The sequence below is a fragment of the Anomaloglossus baeobatrachus genome, chromosome 3 (genome assembly GCF_048569485.1).
Source record: "Anomaloglossus baeobatrachus isolate aAnoBae1 chromosome 3, aAnoBae1.hap1, whole genome shotgun sequence".
Taxonomy (NCBI): domain Eukaryota; kingdom Metazoa; phylum Chordata; class Amphibia; order Anura; family Aromobatidae; genus Anomaloglossus; species Anomaloglossus baeobatrachus.
The window spans coordinates 213,020,094-213,041,065 of NC_134355.1; the positions used below are offsets into that span (position 1 = coordinate 213,020,094).

Consider the following 20,972-nt stretch of genomic DNA (forward strand, 5'->3'; position numbering starts at 1 on the left):
TACAGCCGCAGCCTTCAGGTCTTGCTTGTTTGTGGGTCTTTCCGTCTTAAGTCTGGATTTGAGCAAGTGAAATGCATGCTCAATTGGGTTAAGATCTGGTGATTGACTTGGCCATTGCAGAATGTTCCACTTTTTTGCACTCATGAACTCCTGGGTAGCTTTGGCTGTATGCTTGGGGTCATTGTCCATCTGTACTATGAAGCGCCGTCCGATCAACTTTGCGGCATTTGGCTGAATCTGGGCTGAAAGTATATCCCTGTACACTTCAGAATTCATCCGGCTACTCTTGTCTGCTGTTATGTCATCAATAAACACAAGTGACCCAGTGCCATTGAAAGCCATGCATGCCCATGCCATCACGTTGCCTCCACTATGTTTTACAGAGGATGTGGTGTGCCTTGGATCATGTACCGTTCCCTTTCTTCTCCAAACTTTTTTCTTCCCATCATTCTGGTACAGGTTGATCTTGGTCTCATCTGTCCATAGAATACTTTTCCAGAACTGAGCTGGCTTCATGAGGTGTTTTTTAGCAAATTTAACTCTGGCCTGTCTATTTTTGGAATTGATGAATGGTTTGCATCTAGATGTGAACCCTTTGTATTTACTTTCATGGAGTCTTCTCTTTACTGTTGACTTAGAGACAGATACACCTACTTCACTGAGAGTGTTCTGGACTTCAGTTGATGTTGTGAACATCTTACATCTTCACCAAAGAAAGTATGCGGCGATCATCCACCACTGTTGTCATCCGTGGACGCCCAGGCCTTTTTGAGTTCCCAAGCTCACCAGTCAATTCCTTTTTTCTCAGAATGTACGCGACTGTTGATTTTGCTACTCCAAGCATGTCTGCTATCTCTCTGATGGATTTTTTCTTTTTTTTCAGCCTCAGGATGTTCTGCTTCACCTCAATTGAGAGTTCCTTAGACCGCATGTTGTCTGGTCACAGCAACAGCTTCCAAATGCAAAACCACACACCTGTAATTAACCCCAGATCTTTTAACTACTTCATTGATTACAGTTAACGAGGGAGATGCCTTCAGAGTTAATTGCAGCCCTTAGAGTCCCTTGTCCAATTACTTTTGGTCCCTTGAAAAAGAGGAGGCTATGCATTACAGAGCTATGATTCCCAAACCCTTTCTCCGATTTGGATGTGAAAACTCTCATACTGCAGCTGGGAGTGTGCACTTTCAGCCCATATTATATATATAATTGTATTTCTGAACATGTTTTTGTAAACAGCTAAAATAACAAAACTTGTGTCACTGTCCAAATATTTCTGGACCTAACTGTATAGTAAAGATGAGGGAGGAAAAAGATTAAAGAGCAGTTGGTAGTGGCAAAACTCTCTCAGGTGAGCAATTTGACACCACTATCTAGCCTTAAGGCCGCTTTACATGCTACAATATATCTAATGATATGTCGTCGGGGTCACGTCGTTACTGACGCACATCCGGCATCGTTTGACATATCGTAGCGTGTAACACAAATGAGCGACTGTGAACAAGCAAAAATACTCACCTTATCGTTGCTCGTTGACACGTTGCTCATTTTCAAAAAATCGAACGTACTTCTGTGCATTGGTTATTCATCGTTCCCGAGGCAGCACACGTCGCTCCGTGTGACACCCCGGGAACGATGAACTGCAGCTTACCTGCGGCCGCCGACAATGCAGAAGGAAGGAGGTAAGCGGGATGTTTACGTCACGCTCATCTCCGCCCCTCCGCTTCTATTGGCTGGCCACTGTGTGACGTCGCTGTGACTGTGACGCCGAACGTCCCTCCCCCTTCAGGGAGAGGATGTTCGCCGCCCACAGCGAGGTCGTTTGGGAGGTAAGTACGTGTGACGGGGGTTCCAGAGTGGGTGCGAAACGGGCAACAAATTGCCCGTATCGCACAAACGATGGGGGCGGGTGCGATCGCACATGCGAACGCACGATAAATTGATACGTGTAAAGCGGCCTTTACATATTTTATCATATAGTCTCCATATAAAACCAAGAGTCTTTAGTTATGAATGGGACATTATTTGTACTACATACACCACCATGTATTTACTATATTAAGGCTGGGCCCGCATTTTCGGATTGCTAACACATGGTCAGTCATCAAAGGGGAGGCCCCTGTTATATATATCAGGTGCTGGTTGTTAGGGGGGGTTGTGCACACTCGGGTATGCATCACATGGGCAGTAATCACACTGTCCTTATACAGTGCACAACATTCCACCACCGCTATGAGCATGAACTTGTACTCCTTCTGACACTCACTCCATTTACTAAAAGTGATGAAATACACTGGTAGGAATATCAAGTCCAACGCAGCATATAAGTAACATGGCGTCTGGTGTGACGACATGGACTCTGTCAGTGCCTAGCATGGGTTAAGTTCTTAAAATTCAAACAGACATGAAGATAGTTTGTTTACCAGTCGTGAAGACCCTAATGGTCTGAATGGAGAGCTCAGGGGTATAAGAAGGAGGACTGTCCATTGCCCGGGTAGACTCTTGCTAAATGCTACCAATCTAGGACCTGCGGATCTGATTGGCAAGCCATAACCGAACCTGGATTCTAAAACTATATGGACTTCAGCATCGAATGCAAGGATTCGGCTGAGCTATCAAGGACTACCTAAGGAACGAATCCAGCTTGGGACAATCCAGTCACCTGACTACAGGCTTTGTGGTCCTCAGACAGCTTCCTAAATCTGGTGTTATTCCATTCTTGGTGGGTGCCCGCCAAAAGCGGGGTTCTGCTGGTTTGGAGTAAGTAGCCCTGGAAGCTCTGAAGCACGGACATTCTAATCCCTGGTGAGCCATCGGAAGGGTAAGAAACTATTGCCGGTTACATTTTGTGGTTTTGCTGGTTATGTGCCATGTGCCGTTAACTGTTTGGGGATCCAATAAAGTCTTAATATTGTGATTGCCTCACCCTGTGTTGTCTGAGTAGTGTTCCGCCCACGATTAAGGAGGTCGGGCGTTCAGTTGGGATGAGCCCTGGGCCATGCTGTCTTTTTAAAGGCGGCCGGGCCAGCGGACGAGAGCACCCACTGACCCCATGTCTCCACACCTGGTATCCATTTTTATTTTGCAGGTTATGCGGCACTACGCTAACCTGAACCCAGAAAGTTTTGCTACTGCAAACTGCTGTTTATTCTTTTTCATCCCTTGTCCTTAATGTACACTCCCCTAATGAATCCTTGCTATTGAGGAAACGCGTTGAGCGAGCTTGTTTTGGGGTCAATGCATGTGGCACGACAGGGTACAAACAATCTACCGCTATATTTAGTGGCCCTGCTCCTGCAACCATTTGACAGACTTTCCTCAACTATCAAAATGGGTGAGAGCTACTCTTTTTATTGCACTTCATTTTGCACTGTCAGTTTAGCACTTGCACTTTAATCACCTCTAATATTGTGGATTGATATGTCAGACGCATTTTTAAGGTATCCATTAAAAGTAATATTTTACTTCTCTATACTATATACTTCTATTCCCTGAGGAGTAAATAGGAGCTGGAAAGAGAAATTGCGCAAAATAGCATCTTATCCAATTAAAATTTAAGAAGAAACAACTCAGAGAGGCTCACCTCCTGCAGTTGACCAAATCACAATCACCATAAATGAGAGAAATTCGCTACAGAACCCATGTGGAGATACAAATATAAGGAAGAAAAGGGTTAATCTCTTGCGCAGCCAAACCAGTGCAAGTGATGTAGATAAAATATGATTTATTGGTCAACGCATTTCAAAGCACTCAGAGGCGTCTTCATTGGCACAATCATATACTATACTTTGACTGATTTGGTGGCGCAGGAGACTAAAGGTACAGTCACACCTAGCGACGCTCCAGCGATCCCAACAGCGATCTGACCTGGCAGGGATCGCTGGAGCGTCGCTACATGGTCGCTGGTGAGCTGTTAATCAGGCATATCTCCACAGCGATCAGAGATCAGACACCAGCCACCAGTGACCCGTGTAACGATGCTGTGCTTGGTAACCATAGTACATATCGGGTTACTAAGCAAAGCGCTTTGCTTATAGTTGCCCGATGTGTACATTGGCTACGTGTGCAGGGAGCAGGGAGTCGGCTTCTAGAAGCTGCAGATGCTGGTAGCCAAGGTAAATATCAGGTAACCAAGCAAAGCGCTTTGCTTGGTTACCTGATGTGTACCTTGGTTACCAGCGTCCGCAGAAGCTGGCTCCCTGCTCCCTGCACATTCAGATCGTTGCTCTCTCACTGTCAAACACAGCGAATGTGTGCTTCACAGCGGGAGAGCAACGACCAAAAAATGGTCCAGGACATTCAGCAATGACCGGCGACCTCACAGCAGGGGCCAGGTCATTGCTGGATGTCACACACAGCGACATCCGCGTCACAAAAAACGTGACTCAGCAGCGATGTCGCTAGCGATGTCGCTTAGCGAGACGTGGCCTTTACCCTTTTCTTCCTTCTATTGTTTGTATTCCCTAAGCAGGACATTCAACCAATTTTGGGTGGCAGCTTTTTAAACTATTCCACTTATCCCTTTGCCTAAAATGCTATACTAAATATATTTTTAAGTGACTGATGATATAACATAAGTTATTATTACATGACTTACATTTCCCTTATCATCTGATGCCACTTTCTCAGAATTATTGCAAACATCATTGCATTCACCAGATGTTTCCTTCAGACATTCTACATTTTCGGCTTCCTGGTTGTGGGGAAGCTTGCTTTCCTTGGCAAGATCTTTATCTTCTTTTGCAACTTTTGTTGGCAGGTCCATGTGAAAGAATATGTTGCTGGAAGTACAATACTCTTCAAAACCATATAGATATCTGAAAAAACAAAAAAAACAAGAGTGGGTTCACATAACTAAAAAGAGTTAAGCGGGCTTTACACGCTACGATATTTCTAGCAATTGCTAGCAATATCGTACGCAAAAGCACCCGCCCCCGTCGTGCATGCGATATCGTGTGATCGCTGCCGCAGCGAACATTATCGCTACGGTAGCGTCACATGCACTTACCTGGTCGTCGTCGTCGCTGTGACTGCCGAACAATCCCTCCCTCAAGGGGGAGGTGCGTTCGGCGTCACGGCGACATCACCGCGACGTCACTAAACGGCCAGCCAATCAACGCGGAGGGGTGGAAATGAGCGGGACGAACTTCCCGCCCACCTCCTTCCTGCCTCATTGCGGGCGGGACGCAGGTAAGGTGAGGTTCCTCGCTCCTGCAGTGTCACACACAGCGATGTGTGCTACCGCAGGAACGAGAAACAACATCTATAAACAACCATTAACAATTTTTGGTTTTAGGACGACCTCTCCATGTTGAACGATTTTCACCACTTTGAGGACGTTTAAGGTCGCTGGTGTTACACGCTGCAATACCGTTAATGACGCCGGATGTGCGTCACTAACGACGTGACCCTGATGATAAAACATTAACGATATCGTAGCATGTAAAGCCCCCTTTAAATGGGTTGTTTGGTTTAGTTTTTGCTTTAACCCCTTTAAGATAAACAATAGACATAGCACGTCATGAGCACGCAGGTGTCAGTTCCCGCAAAAAAACAAGTCACCACACAGCTCCACCAGTAAATAAAAAAGCTATAGTTCTCAGAAAACATTGATGCAAAAACAACACTTTTTCTTTAAAAAAAAAAAAATGTTTTGTGTAAAAGTGGCAAAACATAAAAAAACTATATAAATGTGGCATCACTGTAACCATACTGACCGGAAGAATAAAGATGTCTTATCACTTAAACAAAAAGGTGAGCGGCATTAGGCTAGGTTCACACGTATCTTTTACTGCGTTTTTGGTGCATTTTTGACATCACAAATATGCACCTCAATGCATGCATTTCCTTCTCCCAGCAAAGTCTGAGATTTCTATTTTGCTCTCCACACTGGACAACTTTTTTTTTGGCTACATCTTGACTGCGTTTTTGAAGATGCAGCATGTCAATTCTTTTTGTGTTTTTTCCAGCTTTTTTGAGCCCTTCCAGTCAATAGATTTGACTTAAAAAAAAGCATTGGGCAAAATGCGGTAAAAATGCAGCAAAAATGGGTCAAAAACGCATGCGTTTTTATGTGTTTTTGCCGCGGGTGCGTTTTTTGAGGCGAAAAATGCTGCATCTTGGTGGGTAAGAAAAGATGCAGTGTGTGAACACAGCCTTAACAAAAAAACTATTTCTCAATTGCTTGCCCTTGTTCATGCTGCATCCCAAAAATTGGGATAAAAATCGATCAAAAAATATTATGTGCCTAAAAATGGTACCAATGAAAACTCAACTAATTCAGCAAAAATAAGCCAAGCCTGGCGCTTACCTGGCTCATCCCGATTGCCCTGGAGTGGTGGAAATCAGGGTAATATAAGGCGTTAATGATAGCTATTATTTGTCAAAAAAATTACAGCTGTCATCAAGGACTTTGTTAGCAATGGGTAGTTTCCAGCCACACCTGCCAAACCTGGATATCTGTGAGTTCGCCCATCTCTACTTTTAACCCTTCTAAGTTCCTAACAAAAAAAGTGCATTTAAAAAATGGTCCTGATGTGAAGTAGACATGTTGAAAATTTCATTCATCAACTATTTTGTGTGGTATAACTATCTAGTTTAAGAACATAAAAATTAAAAGTTTTAAAATTGTTACGTTTTCTATTTTTTTGCCAAACTTTTGGTATTTTGATAAATAAATGCAAATCATATTAACCAAAATTTATCACTAACATAAAGTACAATATGTCATGAAAAAAAACCAAAACAATTTAAGAACCACTGTGATATGTTGAAGGGTTCCAGAGTCATTACCTCAAAGTGATGCTCACCAGATTTGGAACATGAGGCTCAGTCATTAACATACAAAGTGTGTTAAGGGGTTAAGCTATTAGCCAGGGTGAAAAAAATATTTCAGAGACCATCACTGGATCTGGAGCATCACAAATACTATTAACGTTCATACACTGTGTGCAGAATTATTAGGCAAATGAGTATCTTGATCACATGATACTTTTTATACATGTTGTCCTATTCCAAGCTTTATAGGCTTGAGAGCCAACTACCAATTAAGTAAATCAGGTGATGTGCATCTCTGTAATGAGGAGGGGTGTAGTGTAATGATATCAACACCCTATATAAGGTGTGGTTAATTATTAGGCAACTTCCTTTCCTTTGGCAAAATGGGTCAGAAGAGAGATTTGACGGGCTCTGGAAAGTCCAAAATTGTGAGATGTCTTGCAGAGGGATGCAGCAATATTGACATTTCCAAACATTTGAAGCGTGATCACCGAACAATCAAGCGTTTCATGGCAAATAGCCAACAGGATCGCAAGAAGCGTGTTGGGCAAAAAAGGCGCATAATAACTGCCCATGATTTGAGGAAAATCAAGCATGAAGCTGCCAAGATGCCATTTGCCACCAGTTTGGCCATATTTCAGAGCCTCAACATTATTGGAGTATCAAAAAGCACAGTGTGCCATACTCGGGGACATGGCCAAGGTAAGGAAGGCTGAAAAACGACCACCTTTGAACAAGAAACATGAGATAAAATGTCAAGACTGGGCTAAGAAATATCTTAAGACTGATTTTTCAAAGGTTTTATGGACTGATCAAATAAGAGTGACTCTTGATGGGCCAGATGGATGGGCCAGAGGCTGGATCAGTAAAGGGTAGAGAGATCTACTACGACTCAGACGCCAGCAAGGTGGAGATGGGGTACTGGTATGGGCTGGTATCATCAAAGATGAACTTGTGGACCTTTTCGGATAAAGGATAGAGTGAAGCTCAACTCCCAGACCTACTGCCAGTTTCTGGAAGACAACTTCTTCAAGCAGTGGTACAGGAAGAAGTCGATATCGTTCAAGAAAAACATGGTTTTCATGCAGGACAATGCTCCATCACATGCATCCAACTACTCCACAGCGTGGCTGGCAAGTAAATGTCTAAAAGATGAAAAAGTAATGACATGGCCCCCTTGTTCACCTGATCTGAACCCCATAGAGAACCTGTGGTCCCTCATAAAATGTAAGATCTACAGGGAGGGAAAACAGTACACCTCTCAGAACAGTGTCTGGGAGGTTGTGGTGGCTGCTGCATGCAATGTTGATTATAAACAGATCAAACAACTGACAGAATCTATGGATGGTAAGCCGATGAGTGTCATCATAAAGAAAGGTGGCTATATTAGTCACAATGTTTTTGCATGTCAGAAATGTGTATTTCTATCAGAAATGTGTATTTCTAAATTCTGTGCAGTTATATTGGTTTACCTGGTGAAAATAAACAAGTGAGATGGGAATATATTTGGTTTTTATTAAGTTGCCTAATAATTCTGCACAGTAAGTTACCTGCACAAACAGATATCCTCCTTAGATAGCCAAATCTAAAAAAGAAACCACTCCAACTTCCAAAAATATTAAGCTTTGATATTTATGAGTCTTTTGGGTTGATTGAGAACATAGTTATTGATCAATAATAAAAGGCCTCTAAAATACAAATTGCCTAAGAATTCTGCACACAGTGTAGTCTTAAGATTCCTGTTAGTAGCACTTACAAGAAGTGGAAATTCCTTCCTATCCAAGTCAGTTTGGATATTCCTGACAGAGCTCTGTTCTTCAAATATGACAAGTGTGACATTATGTTGTAATAACTGGAGCACTTCTGCAATGCCAGTGATTTTAAGGTCCTGGTCACATGCTGTATTTTTGCCATGCATTATTATGCTGCGAAAAACCCAGCATTTACTGTACCAACTAAGTGAATGAGATTTCTGAAATCTCAAATAGAGGTTACTTAGTTTTCATTTCAGATTTCAAGCAAAAAAGTTTGTTTAAAAGAACTGAAGTCCTCAGTGGTTGATACCTTTTAATGGCTAACTGAAAAGATGGTAATAATAGCAAGCTTTCGAGACTACTCAGGTCTCTTCATCAGGCATGGTATAACACAAAATCTGAAGAGTCACATATTTATACACAACAGAACACAAAATAGTGCAGTAAAAAAAAACAAGTTATGTGAAGTAGAACTATCACTATGGCAAGGGGGCAAACTCTTGTGCCCCCTTGCCATAGTGATAGTTCTGCTTCACATAACTTGTTTGGGGTTTTTTGTTTTTTTTTTACTGCACTATTCTAATTCTATGTCCTGTTGTGTATAAATATGTGACTCTTCAGATTTTGTGTTATACCATGCCTGAAGAAGAGACTTGAGTAGTCTCGAAAGCTTGCTATTACCATCTTTTCAGTTAGCCATTAAAAGGTATCAACCACTGAGGACTTCAGTTCTTTTAAACAAACTTTTTTTTATCTCTACTGGCTAACACGGTACAAAAATAGATTTCAAGCAGTTTCACGTCGGCAGCATGTCAATTCTTTCAGCATTTCCAGAGCATTTTTCACCCTTTCAAATGATTGAGGGAAAAATGCATAAAAATGCACTAAAAAAACAGAGCAAAATTGAGTGTTTTTATGGCCAAGAGACATGATTTTAGTGCAGAAATTACTTATCGTGTGCACAATCCGCTAAGACACTTTTTCCTAGACCCATTGTGGGTTTTATTAGTGGTAAATTTAGGTCAATATGTTTATTTATGAAAATATCTGAAGTTTGAAAAACAAATATTGGAAAAAATAGCAATTTTCATGCTTATTCTTATCCCCTTAAAACACTTAAGAACTCATTCATTAAGGTGTTTTTGCCAGAATTCTGGAGCAGAACAAGATAAAAATTCACTGAATTGTTGCACAACAGGAAGTTAGGCGCATATATTGCAACATTTGGCATTTTCACACCATTCAAAGCCAGCTTTGCCAAAACAGGTGGAGATGCGGAGGGACACACAACATGACAACGCCTGCCCATCTAATTCATTGAAGTTTGCAGCTAATTATTCAGGCTCATGCCGTCTACTTGGGCAGAGATACTGAGCTCACTTACTGTCTGCAGCGACATGACGTCATCACTGCAGACAATAAGAGACACCGGGAGCAGCAACAGACACTCAACATTGGACCCAAGGAGCGTGGGTAGGGCAATGGTTGTTTGTTTTTGTTTTTAAAAACAGACTTCCATTGTTATCTGAAATTAAAAAACCCTTTAACCCCTTAAGTACAAAGCCAGTTTTTACTGAATGTCCAGGCCATTTATTTGCAATTCTGACCATTGTCACTTTGAGGTTATAACTCTGGAATGCTTTAACGGATCACGGTCATTCTGATATTGTTTTTCATGACATGTTGTACTTCATGATAGTGGTAAATTTAGGACGATATTGTTTGCTTTTATTTGTGAAAAAAATCTGAAATTTGATAAAAATGTCGCAATTTTCAAACTTTTAATTTTTATGCCCATAAACCAGAGAGATATGTCATACAAAACAGTTATACATTTCCCACATGTCTAGTCTACATCAGCGCAATTTTTGAAACCAATGTTTTGGGGGTTAGGAAGGTAGAAGAGTTCAAAGTTCATCAGCAATTTCTAATTTTTTCAACAAAATTTACAAAACCATTTTTTTACACATCACATTTGAAGTGACTTTAAAAGGCCTAGGTGACATAAAATACTTAAAAGTGAAAGCATTCTAAAAACTGAACCCCCCACTGTACTCAAAACCACATCCAAGAAGTTTATTAACCCTTTAGGTGCTTCACATGATCTAAAGCAATGTAGAATGTAAAAAAACATAGAATTATAATTTTACCTAAAAATGTTGCTTTAGAACTAAACTAATATTCTCACTGTTTCAAAAGGTAACACCAAAAATTGGACCCCAAAGTTTGTTACACACTTCCTTATGAGTGCAGCGATACCTCACATGTTGTCAAAATGTTCTGTTTGGACAAATGGCAGACCTTAGAAGGGAAAGAGCAATATTTCAATTTTGGAAAGCAAATTTGGCTAAAATCAATTATGAGCACCATGTTGCCCTTATACAGCCCCTAAGATATCTAAGCAACAGAAATCCCTCTCAAGTAACCCCCTTTTGGAAACCCTGATCCTAACCAAAACTTGATTTAAGAAAGAAATTGAAAAATTCTAAGGGGATGCTGAAGCAGGTGATGAGGATATTGAGGATGAGGATATTAGATTGATTTATAATAATTTATTTTTTTTTGACCGGCAGCAGCAGCAAATGTAGTCTCTTTCTCTTCTCTCCCAGATCAACTACAATTGAGAGAAGAGAGAGGCTGCCATTCCTCTAAATATTTTGAGTATTTGATCACTGTGATAGGATCTACCACAGTGATCAAATGCCAGGAACCAATTAAATTGGTTGCTATTGTTGAGGATAAGAATTGAGTAACCAAAAATACTTAATATTTCATAGACTTAGGTATGTAGTTTAGTTAATGTAGTCTAACACATATTTATGAATGCTTTTGTTTCTTACTAACACAAATATATATATATATATATATATATATATATATATATATATATACACTGCATATTCAGTGATTTTCCTTAATACAATATACCAGCACATGTAACTTGAAGATGTCTGCTGCATCCTGTCCAACGCCCAACTAATGAATACCATATGGAAAACAGATGATGTTTGGACTGACCAATCCAGCACAGACTATGCATATTCCTATACGTCCTGAGCCCGACCTGCGATACTTGATTGGACTATACGTTTGTCTACACCCTTACTATAAAGGCTTTGTCTGGAAATAAAGAGACAAGATTGTGGCGCCAGTCGTGAGAGAGAGAGAGAGTCATAATTGGTCTATTCAAATATTATCTACCTCGCGTGCACACACGACATTCTAGATAATTTGAACACGGCAGTCAGACCTTAAGAGACCCATTGTAGTCTCATTCTCAACAGTTGGCGCTCCAAACGTGGAACTACCGAAAGAATTATTGGCTAAATTTCCCTTCCAGATCCAGGAGGCTGCTTCCAAGTACCCGAGGGTCGCCCGACAATGAGAATTGATCACTCTCAAAAACCACAGGTGAGCTTCATATACATTGTATGTGTTGTTTTGCCTGTGGGTCGGGAGGTTTTCGGTGAAAGGTCTGGCCTTTGATCTGGGAAAGAGATTACACTGCAGGCCTACAGTGTGCCTATTTTTCGCCGGTGGCCTAGAAAAAAGGAAGAACTCAGACTCCCTGAGTGCTGGGTTTAGGTCATTGGGATCTGACTGCTGGTGTGTTGCGGAGCTGCAAACAGGGAGATGCAGGGGGCTTGTGAGCAGCAGTTGCTCAAAGCCTTGGCAATAGCACTGCCCACAGGCTCATATGCAGCGGACTTACATCTGTGACTCATTAAGGACAGGAGAAGAAAGCAAGGGGGATCAACAATTACCCATGGCTGCTTGAGTTAGGCAGAGAAGAGGGGGTCTGGGAGTTCCAACTTTCTACAGTGAGAACGAGAGATTTTCTAGCTCTGACTCAGTCCTAAATGGGTTAATTACCTGCAGCTGTTAGTAGAATTAGCAGCAGTAGGAAGGGAGGTCAATTACCCATGTAGCTGCTGTGTAGAGACAGAGGGGGGTCAGGAAGCGAGAGGGCTGCAGTCTTTACACAGAGAGCAAGGAGGGGGGCTATTTAGCCTGTGGAATTTGGAACAGGAAGTAATGGGCTTATACGTTTCCAGCTCTCAGTATTTTACAGTCGTGAGTTTGTTTTGGATTTGAACAGAAATGTGGGAACTAGCGATCCCCCTGTGTTTTATGTAACATGTCCACTGCTCATACGAGCGAGGAGGGGGAAGGGTTCAGGTGAACGATAGTGTTAGAATCAGTGTATTCACTTGTGTTTTGATGACACGTGCCAGTGTTGTGATTGAGTATTGGACAGATATGCAACGAGGTGGGAAAGGATTCTGATTGGTGCTGAACAGACCAATTTATACACTATGCATACTCTGTTCAAAAAGAAATCGTTTTTCCTGAAGGAGCTGAAAACGCTGTAACTCTAGTCAGTAAACGAGAAAGAAAAAAGTATACAAAGAATTGTAAGAAATTGTGTAAATTAGTTGGACTACCACCAAGTGGCAGGCTGCAGCCCAGTGTATGGAAGTCCATATTGACCTCCAATAAGGGTATACGTGAGGATAATAATTTGTTAGACACAGCAAGAGCTTGGTTTCGGACAGCTGCAGTTTTGCAGAAAGAAGGGTGGGAGGAGATAGAATCAGACCAAGGAAATGTTAAATCATATGGCTATGTTTTAAGTGAAAAATCAAAGGTTCAAGTGACAGATTTACAAACCTTATTGCCGCCGTCCTACAACGGTACCATGGCCGGTCCAGGCGGGTGGACTTGTCCTGTTTGTGAGTGCCAAAATCCTGGTTATAGTGATATTTGTTATAATTGTGGAGAACACGGACCCCATTCGGTGCTTGTCACTTCTTACGGTCCCTCTCATTAACCCCCTCAGCCCGTCGCTGTCTCTGGAATCAGTAAATGTCTTTCTCCACAAGTTCCAGTGTCAGTCGTGCCTCATTGTCTTCCTTTAGGAGTCATTACATCTGGTACTAATCATAGCCCCCCTTCGTATGCTGGAATGCAGCACTAAAGGCAAAACCCCTGGCTCAGTCCGTAGCTCCAGCCCCTCCCATTACACCGATAGTGTCCCAACATGGAAGTACTCCCGGAAGTCAGGTGCCTGGAACTTCCTGTGGTGGCCATCTTGCTACACCCACTGATGGCATTACACCTCATAAGCCACAACTACTTTGTTCAGTCCTCACCCCGGCCGGCACCTATTATAGCCCGGTGCCTGAACCCAGTTTACTTTGTCCCAATCTTTCAGTACCCTCAGTGGCACCTCCAGTTCTGAAACCTCATAGGCCCCCACCAGGCCACCACATACTACCCGTTCTGTACTGTCAGATGAGCTTATTGATCTCGACCCACCCGAACATGAGGGTGTAACTTATGCACAGGACGGTGTAGCTCATGATAACCCCCATACGGATGGAGGGTCACAGGATTCATTTTCCACAGAATCCAAGGAGTGGGACCCTGTCTTTGAGCGCCATTATGCTGGGGCCAATGGCGCCATTCTCCTCCTCTCAGTTGTAAAAGGAGACATCACCACCATGCCTGTAGGAGCCGTGGTTAATCCTGCCGATGGCCACCTGTGCCACAGAGGTGGCCTAGCTGCCCGTATAGTCAAGGCCGGGGGCGAATCTATTCAACGTGACTCAGATGCCCTAGTACGTTCACAAGGCCCTGTCCAACCGGGATGCATTGCTATCACAGGCCCTGGCAACATGCCCTGCAATCTAGTCATTCATGCAGTTGGCCCAATTTATGATTCCAATCAACATGACACCAGTTGCCAGATCCTATGAGAGGCAGTCAAAGCAGCCATCCAACACGCTTCCCGGACCTCTCATACCCAGATGCCTTTACGGTCAATAGCCTTGACCCCCGTTTCAGCTGGAGTTTTCGGATTTCCTTTCCGAGCTTGTGTAATTGAGATTGTTAAAACTATAATGCCCCTAATTCATAGCCAAACGTTGAATTTGCAAGAAATTTGTCTAGTCGGAGGTTTGGAAGCGACTGTTAAGGTCCTCAGGGACGCCCTTCAAGGATATGTTCGCCCATCCACTACCACCTCCAGGAGACTACCTATTATGGTCGAAGATGCAAGTGATGATCATGTACCAGTCCGGACACAGAAAGCCATACTCGACAAAGAAGACCCAGAACCCTTGATGTATATAAAGTTTACTCCTGGACAGGCAGCCACCTTAGTCTCCACACTGCCAGACCCAGAGGCCCAACCTATGCTATTCTATCGTCGTATCGTACAAATCCAGAAGATGTATGCAGCTACATGGCAAGATTTAATGTCACTGGCCCAAGTTAAAGCAGGAGACTCCTATTGGCCAGTCATGGAAGGGACCCTGAATGATTCTCATCTGTCTTCTGATGAAACTTCACGCCCCTGACGAAGAAACCGAAACACGTGTCGGGTGCCACACGCCACAAACTGTAACCGCTGTTCTAGCATTTATGGGGTCATATATTTAATATTTAACATGTATTTACATCTCTATTGGTGACATGCTATGAATGGGCTATGTATGGATCTGCCTGTACTAATATTAGCGGTAAGCACCTTGTAAATCAACAGGCATTATAGCTATAGGATCTCTTGGTGCACCAAGAGTGACCCCTAGTAGTCTGAAATGATATATATTGTATATTGTGCTAGTTTTAGATCCATAGAATATCTTTTCCTGTCCCTTATATGGTAATTGAACCCATATATATATATATATATATACAGTGCTGGCCAAAAGCATTGGCACCCCTGCAATTCTGTCAGATAATACTCAGTTTCTTCTTGAAAATGATTGCAATCACAAATTCTTTGGTATTATTATCTTCATTTATTTTGCTTGGAATGAAAAAACACAAAAGAGAATGAAACAAAAATGAAATCATTGATCATTTCACACAAAACTCCAAAAATGGGCCAGACAAAAGTATTGGCACCCTTAGCCTAAGGCGGGCTTTACACGTTGCGACATCGGTAACGATATATCGTCAGGGTCACGTCGTTAGTGACGCACATCCAGTGTCATTACCGATATCGCAGCGCGTAAACCCTAGGAGCGACGATCACCGATCGCAAAAACTTAAAAAATCGTTGATCGGTGACACGTCGCTCCTTTTCATAATATCGCTGCTGCTGCCGGTACGATGTTGTTTGTCGTTCCTGCAGCACCACACATCGCTGTGTGTGACACCGCAGGAATGACGAACATCTCCTTACCTGCCTCCACCGACAATGCGAAAAGAAGGAGGTGGGCGGGATGTTATGTCCCGCTCATCTCCGCCCCTCCGCTTCTATTGGCTGGCCGCTTAGTGACGTCGCGGTGACGTCGCTGTGACGCCGAACGCACTTCCCCCCTTGAAGGAGATATTGTTTGGCGGTCACAGCGACGTTGCCGACCAGGTATCTGCGTGTGAAGCTGCCGTAGCGATAATGTTCGCTACGGCAGCAATTACCACATATCGCATGTGCGACGGGGGCGGGTGCTATCGCGCTCGACATCGCTAGCAATTGCTAGCGATGTCGCAGCGTGTAAAGCCCGCCTTATACTTGGTTGCACAACTTTTAGCCAAATTAACTGCGAACAACCGCTTCCGGGAACCATCAATGAATTTCTTACAATGCTATGCTGGAATTTTAGACTATTCTTCTTTGGCAAACTGCTCCAGGTCCCTGAGATCTGAAGGGTGCCTTCTCCAAACTGCCATTTTGAGATCTCTCCACAGGTGTTCTATGGGATTCAGGTCTGGACTCATTGCTGGCCACTTTAGTAGTCTCCAGTGCTTTCTATCAAACCATTTTCTAGTGCTTTTTGAAGTGTGTTTTGGGTCATTGTCCTGCTGGAAGACCCATGACCTCTGAGGAAGACCCAGCTTTCTCACACTGCGCCCTACATTATGCTGCAAAATTTGTTGGTAGTCTTCAGACTTCATAATGCCATGCACACTCTCAAGCAGTCCAGTGCCAAAGGCAGCAAAGCAACCCCAAAACATCAGGGAACCTCCACCATGTTTGACTGTAGGGACCGTGTTCTTTTCTTTGAATGCCTCTTTTTTTTTTCCTGCAAACTCTATGTTGATGGCTTTTCCCAAAAAGCTCTACTTTTGTCTCATCTGACCAGAGAACATTCTTCCAAAACGTTTTAGGCTTTCTCAGGTAAGTTTTGGCAAACTCCAGCCTGGCTTTTTTATGTCTCGGGGTAAGAAGTGGGGTATTCCTGGGTATCCTACCATACAGTCCCTTTTCATTCAGAAGCTGATGGATACTACGAGTTGACACTGTTGTACCCTTGGACTGCAGGGCAGCTTGAACTTGTTTGGATGTTAGTCGAGGTTCTTTATCCATCATCCGCACAATCTTGCGTTGAAATCTCTCTTCAATTTTTCTTTTCCTTCTACATCTAGGGAGGTTAGCCACAGGGCATGGGCATTAAACTTCTTGATGGCACTGCGCACCGTAGACACAGGAACTTTCAGGTCTTTGGAGACGGACTTGTAGCCTTGAGATTGCTCATGCTTCCTCACAATTTGGATTCTCAAGTCCTCAGACAGTTCTTTGGTCTTTCTTTTCTCCATGCTCAATGTGGTACACACAAGGACACAGGACAGAGGTTGAGTCAACTTTAATCCATGTCAACTGGCTGCAAGTGTGATTTAGTTATTGCCAACACCTGTTAGGTGCCACAGGTAAGTTGCAGGTGCTGTTAATTACACAAATTAGAGCAGCATCACATGATTTTTCAAACAGTGCCAATACTTTTGTCCACTCCCTTTTTTATGTTTGGTGTAGAATTATATCCAATTTGGCTTTATGACAATTTTTTTTTTTTTTTCATTGAAGACAAATGAAATGAAGATAATAATACCAAAGAATTTGTGATTGCAATCATTTTCAAGAAGAAACTGAGTATTATCTGACAGAATTGTAGGGGTGCCAATACTTTTGGCCAGCACTGTACATATATATATATATATATATATATTATTATATGATGCGGTTCTGTTAATAGTCTACTATAGATGCTTGATGTGTTATCCCAATAAGTACTTGTATATTTATTATTAATTTTCAATAAAAATCAATTATGATGAATATATTTGTCTTCTTAATATTTGAGCTTTTTGATAGCTTTCCCTCTTTCCTCTTCTAATGTGTTTATGCGATTTACCCTTTATATATAGTCCTCAGATCTTATTAATCAGTCTAACAATGATCACTATTTAGTGATATACTATGTACATAAGGTCACTGTTTAAACTTTTTCTTGTTGATGAATCTTGGCAATCCGGTGTCACTTTTTGCGAAGAGTTGAAATCCTGGGCACAAGACCGTTTATCTGATCAAGCTACTAGCCTTAAGGATGTGATTCAAGAACAAGCAGTCAGTTGAAAAGTACGCTTCCAGACTCACACAGATGTTCGCAGATCTCAGATTTTCACAACAAATTAAGCCTCAGGCTCAGCTTCTGTCACAAGCCTTTGTCGCTGGTCTGAGGGAGGAGTTTAGGAATAATATAATGAAGACTCGCCCTGAAATTGAAGATGTCCCCATGAAAGATGCTATTATTATAGCAAAGTGCTTCCAGATGAATATGAAGCCCTCCAAGAAGGCGATGGTTGTCCTGACGGAAGAGGACTCCGAGGACCCTCAATACGTCATGTCTAATGTATCACCATTTCCTACGCAAGTGTACCCTCCCGCTATCTATCAGACTACAGCCGAACCTTCACCACAATTTCAAAACTACCCTGACCAGAGATTAGTCAGAGGCCCTTGTTTCCAATGCGGAAGGGAAGGACATATCAAATGTTATTGTCGAACACCATCCAATAAGTGTTACCCTCGGAATGTCGATAGCCGGCAACCAAGAAGACAATACTTAGCACTTGAACAAGGTGACTGAGATCAGGCCCAACAACGGCCGCAATGATGGTTAGGCACGCCTTAACCTGCCATGGCTTCTACCACAAGTGCCTTTTCCCTTGCTCTGCAGTCACCCAACTGGTAGATGAGAACCCAATCAAATTCACAGTGGACACAGGTGCGGCCAAAACGGTTATTAGACAACAAGATCTACCTTTGTCAGTCCCTCTTACTTCAGATACTTTTACTTGTGTTGGTGTAGATGGCACACCAACTAGAAACCAACTCAAAGTGCTGGTCCCAATCGGCCCTTTCCCTGAAGTCTTGACAACACTCCTGGTGTCGCCTACCTGTCCCATTAATCTTCTGGGTGCTGACCTCTTACACCGTTTCCGAGCAAACATCAATTTCGACTCTGATGGCATGACAGTAACTTTTCCCAATCCCAATACGTCAGAGGGAATTGAAGTTGTGTGTATTATCTCAGCATTGCCCATAATGCTCCTATATAGGGACTATCCCATGTATAGAATACCTGACAGTGCTATAGCCCTTATACCGCAGTCTCTATGGTCGACAGGACCCAATTATATTGGTCGCCTGCAAGTACCCCCTGTCGTGGTGCATGTTAAAACCGGGGCCCAGCTACCTCGAGTGCCGCAGTATCCTCTGAAATTCATCCAAGAAGAATCATTCAAACTGTAGACATCTGCCCTCCTCGCCACCGGGGCCCTCATTCGCTGTGTTTCGACATTCAATACTCCGTTGTTTCCTGTTAAAAAGAAGACGTCTAAAGGAGAAGCTCCTAAGTTCCGGTTAGTGCAAGACTTGAAAGCCGTCAATGCTGCCACTCTGTTGGAGACCCCAGTGGTACCCAATCCACATACTCTTCGGAGTCAGATTCCACCCTCAGTGACCATTTTCACTGTTATTGATCTCGCCAATGGTTTCTTCAGTGTGCCCCTACATCCAGACTGTCAATATCTGTTCGGCTTCACCTTCCAAGGGAGCCAGTATACATGGACAGTCATGCCACAAGGAGCACAGAACAGCCCTAATCAGTTCACTCAAGCAATGTCTATCGTTCTCTCACCATGGCAACAAGAGCACCCGCACGTGGCTCTTCTACATTACGTGGATAATCTCCTCCTCTGTGCAGGAAGTGAAAAAGACTGTTATGACTTCTCTGTATCTTTACTCCAGCTCCTTGCAGTTCAGAACTGTAAAGTCTCTAAAGCAAAGGTTCAGTGGTGCCAACCCAAATTCGTATTCCTTGGTCACTGCATTTCACCAGACTCCAAACATCTGACGGAGGACAGAAAAGAAGCCATCGAAGCCATACCTTTCCCCAGGAGTATCAAACACTTGCAAGCCTTCTTAGGCCTTATCACCTATTGCCGACAATGGATACCGGACGCCTCCAGGATCATGCAACCATTGTACGATGCTGTCAAGACCAACCATATCACATACAACGACTCTCCTGAGGATTATGACAAACGATACTGGGCTTTTGAAAAACTTAAAAACACCATTTCATCAGCCCCAGCACTGCGTCTCCCGAACTACGCCTTGCCATTTACTTTTTTTCTTCATGAGATCGATGGCCATGCCTCCGGGGTGTTAACACAAAACCATGGCTCCAGAAAACGCCCAGTTGGATACTACTCCTGCAGACTGGATCCTGTGGCAAGGGCCTCACCTACCTGTCTTCGTGCGGTTCATGTTGCACATGTTCTTCTTAACAAAACGGCCAACATTACCCTTGGCCACCCCACGGTGGTTCAGGCACCTCATGACCTGAAAGCAATTCTTGATCAGACTCAACCAAGACACCTGTCTGCCCAACGTCACCTTCATCTTCAGTACTCCTTACTACTTCCTGACAACATTACTCTACAGCAGTGTACCACCTTGAGTCCCGCCACTCTTCTTCCGCTTTCTAGGGGGGACTACCCCATATGTCAAAATGAAGTCCACGAACACTGCAGCTCCTGTGACATGGTTGACGTCCCTGTTTGCAGCCATGATTGCTTAGAGGAGATGGAAAAATAAACTACTACAGCTCGTCAAGTATCTGAAACACCTTTGCAGACACAGATCTTACTTTGTGGACAGATGGTTCTCGGTACGCGGATGGCGGCAAGTTCTACACAGGATTAGCTGTGACCACTCTGGATCAGCCAATCGCATCGGGAGCCATACCACCCCACATGTCAGCACAAGAAGCAGAATTAGTAGCCCTCATCAAAGCGTGTGAAGTGGCAAAATGGAAAAGAGTCAACATCTATATACTGAAAACAGGTACGCTTTTGGGGCTGTACACGACTTTGGACTGCTATGGTTCACAGAGGATTCATCACCGCAGCTGGAACTCCAGTGAAGAATGCGGCACTTATCCAGAAACTGTTGCAGGCAGTTCAGTTGCCCAGAGAAATAGCTGTCATGAAGGTCAGAGCGCACGGACGACTAGACAGCCCAGAAGCACTTGGCAATCATTATGCTGATGAACTAACGAAGACGGCAGCACAAGAGAAACAGGAAGAATTGGCGGGTATTCTACTCATGGTAACAACTAGAATGGGGAAAACCACACAACCAGTAGA

General features: G+C 43.2%; 1 protein-coding gene across 1 annotated transcript in view; it reads right to left on the reverse strand.

Annotated features, from left to right (window-relative positions):
* The window catches only part of LOC142296297 (AT-rich interactive domain-containing protein 4B-like), a 430,400-nt gene that overhangs the window by 89,008 nt on the left and 320,420 nt on the right, over positions 1-20,972 (reverse strand). Inside the window, exon 15 of the mRNA XM_075339708.1 lies at positions 4,598-4,817. Within this exon, the coding sequence (XP_075195823.1) occupies positions 4,598-4,817 (220 nt within the window). The remainder of the gene's footprint in view (positions 1-4,597; positions 4,818-20,972) is intronic.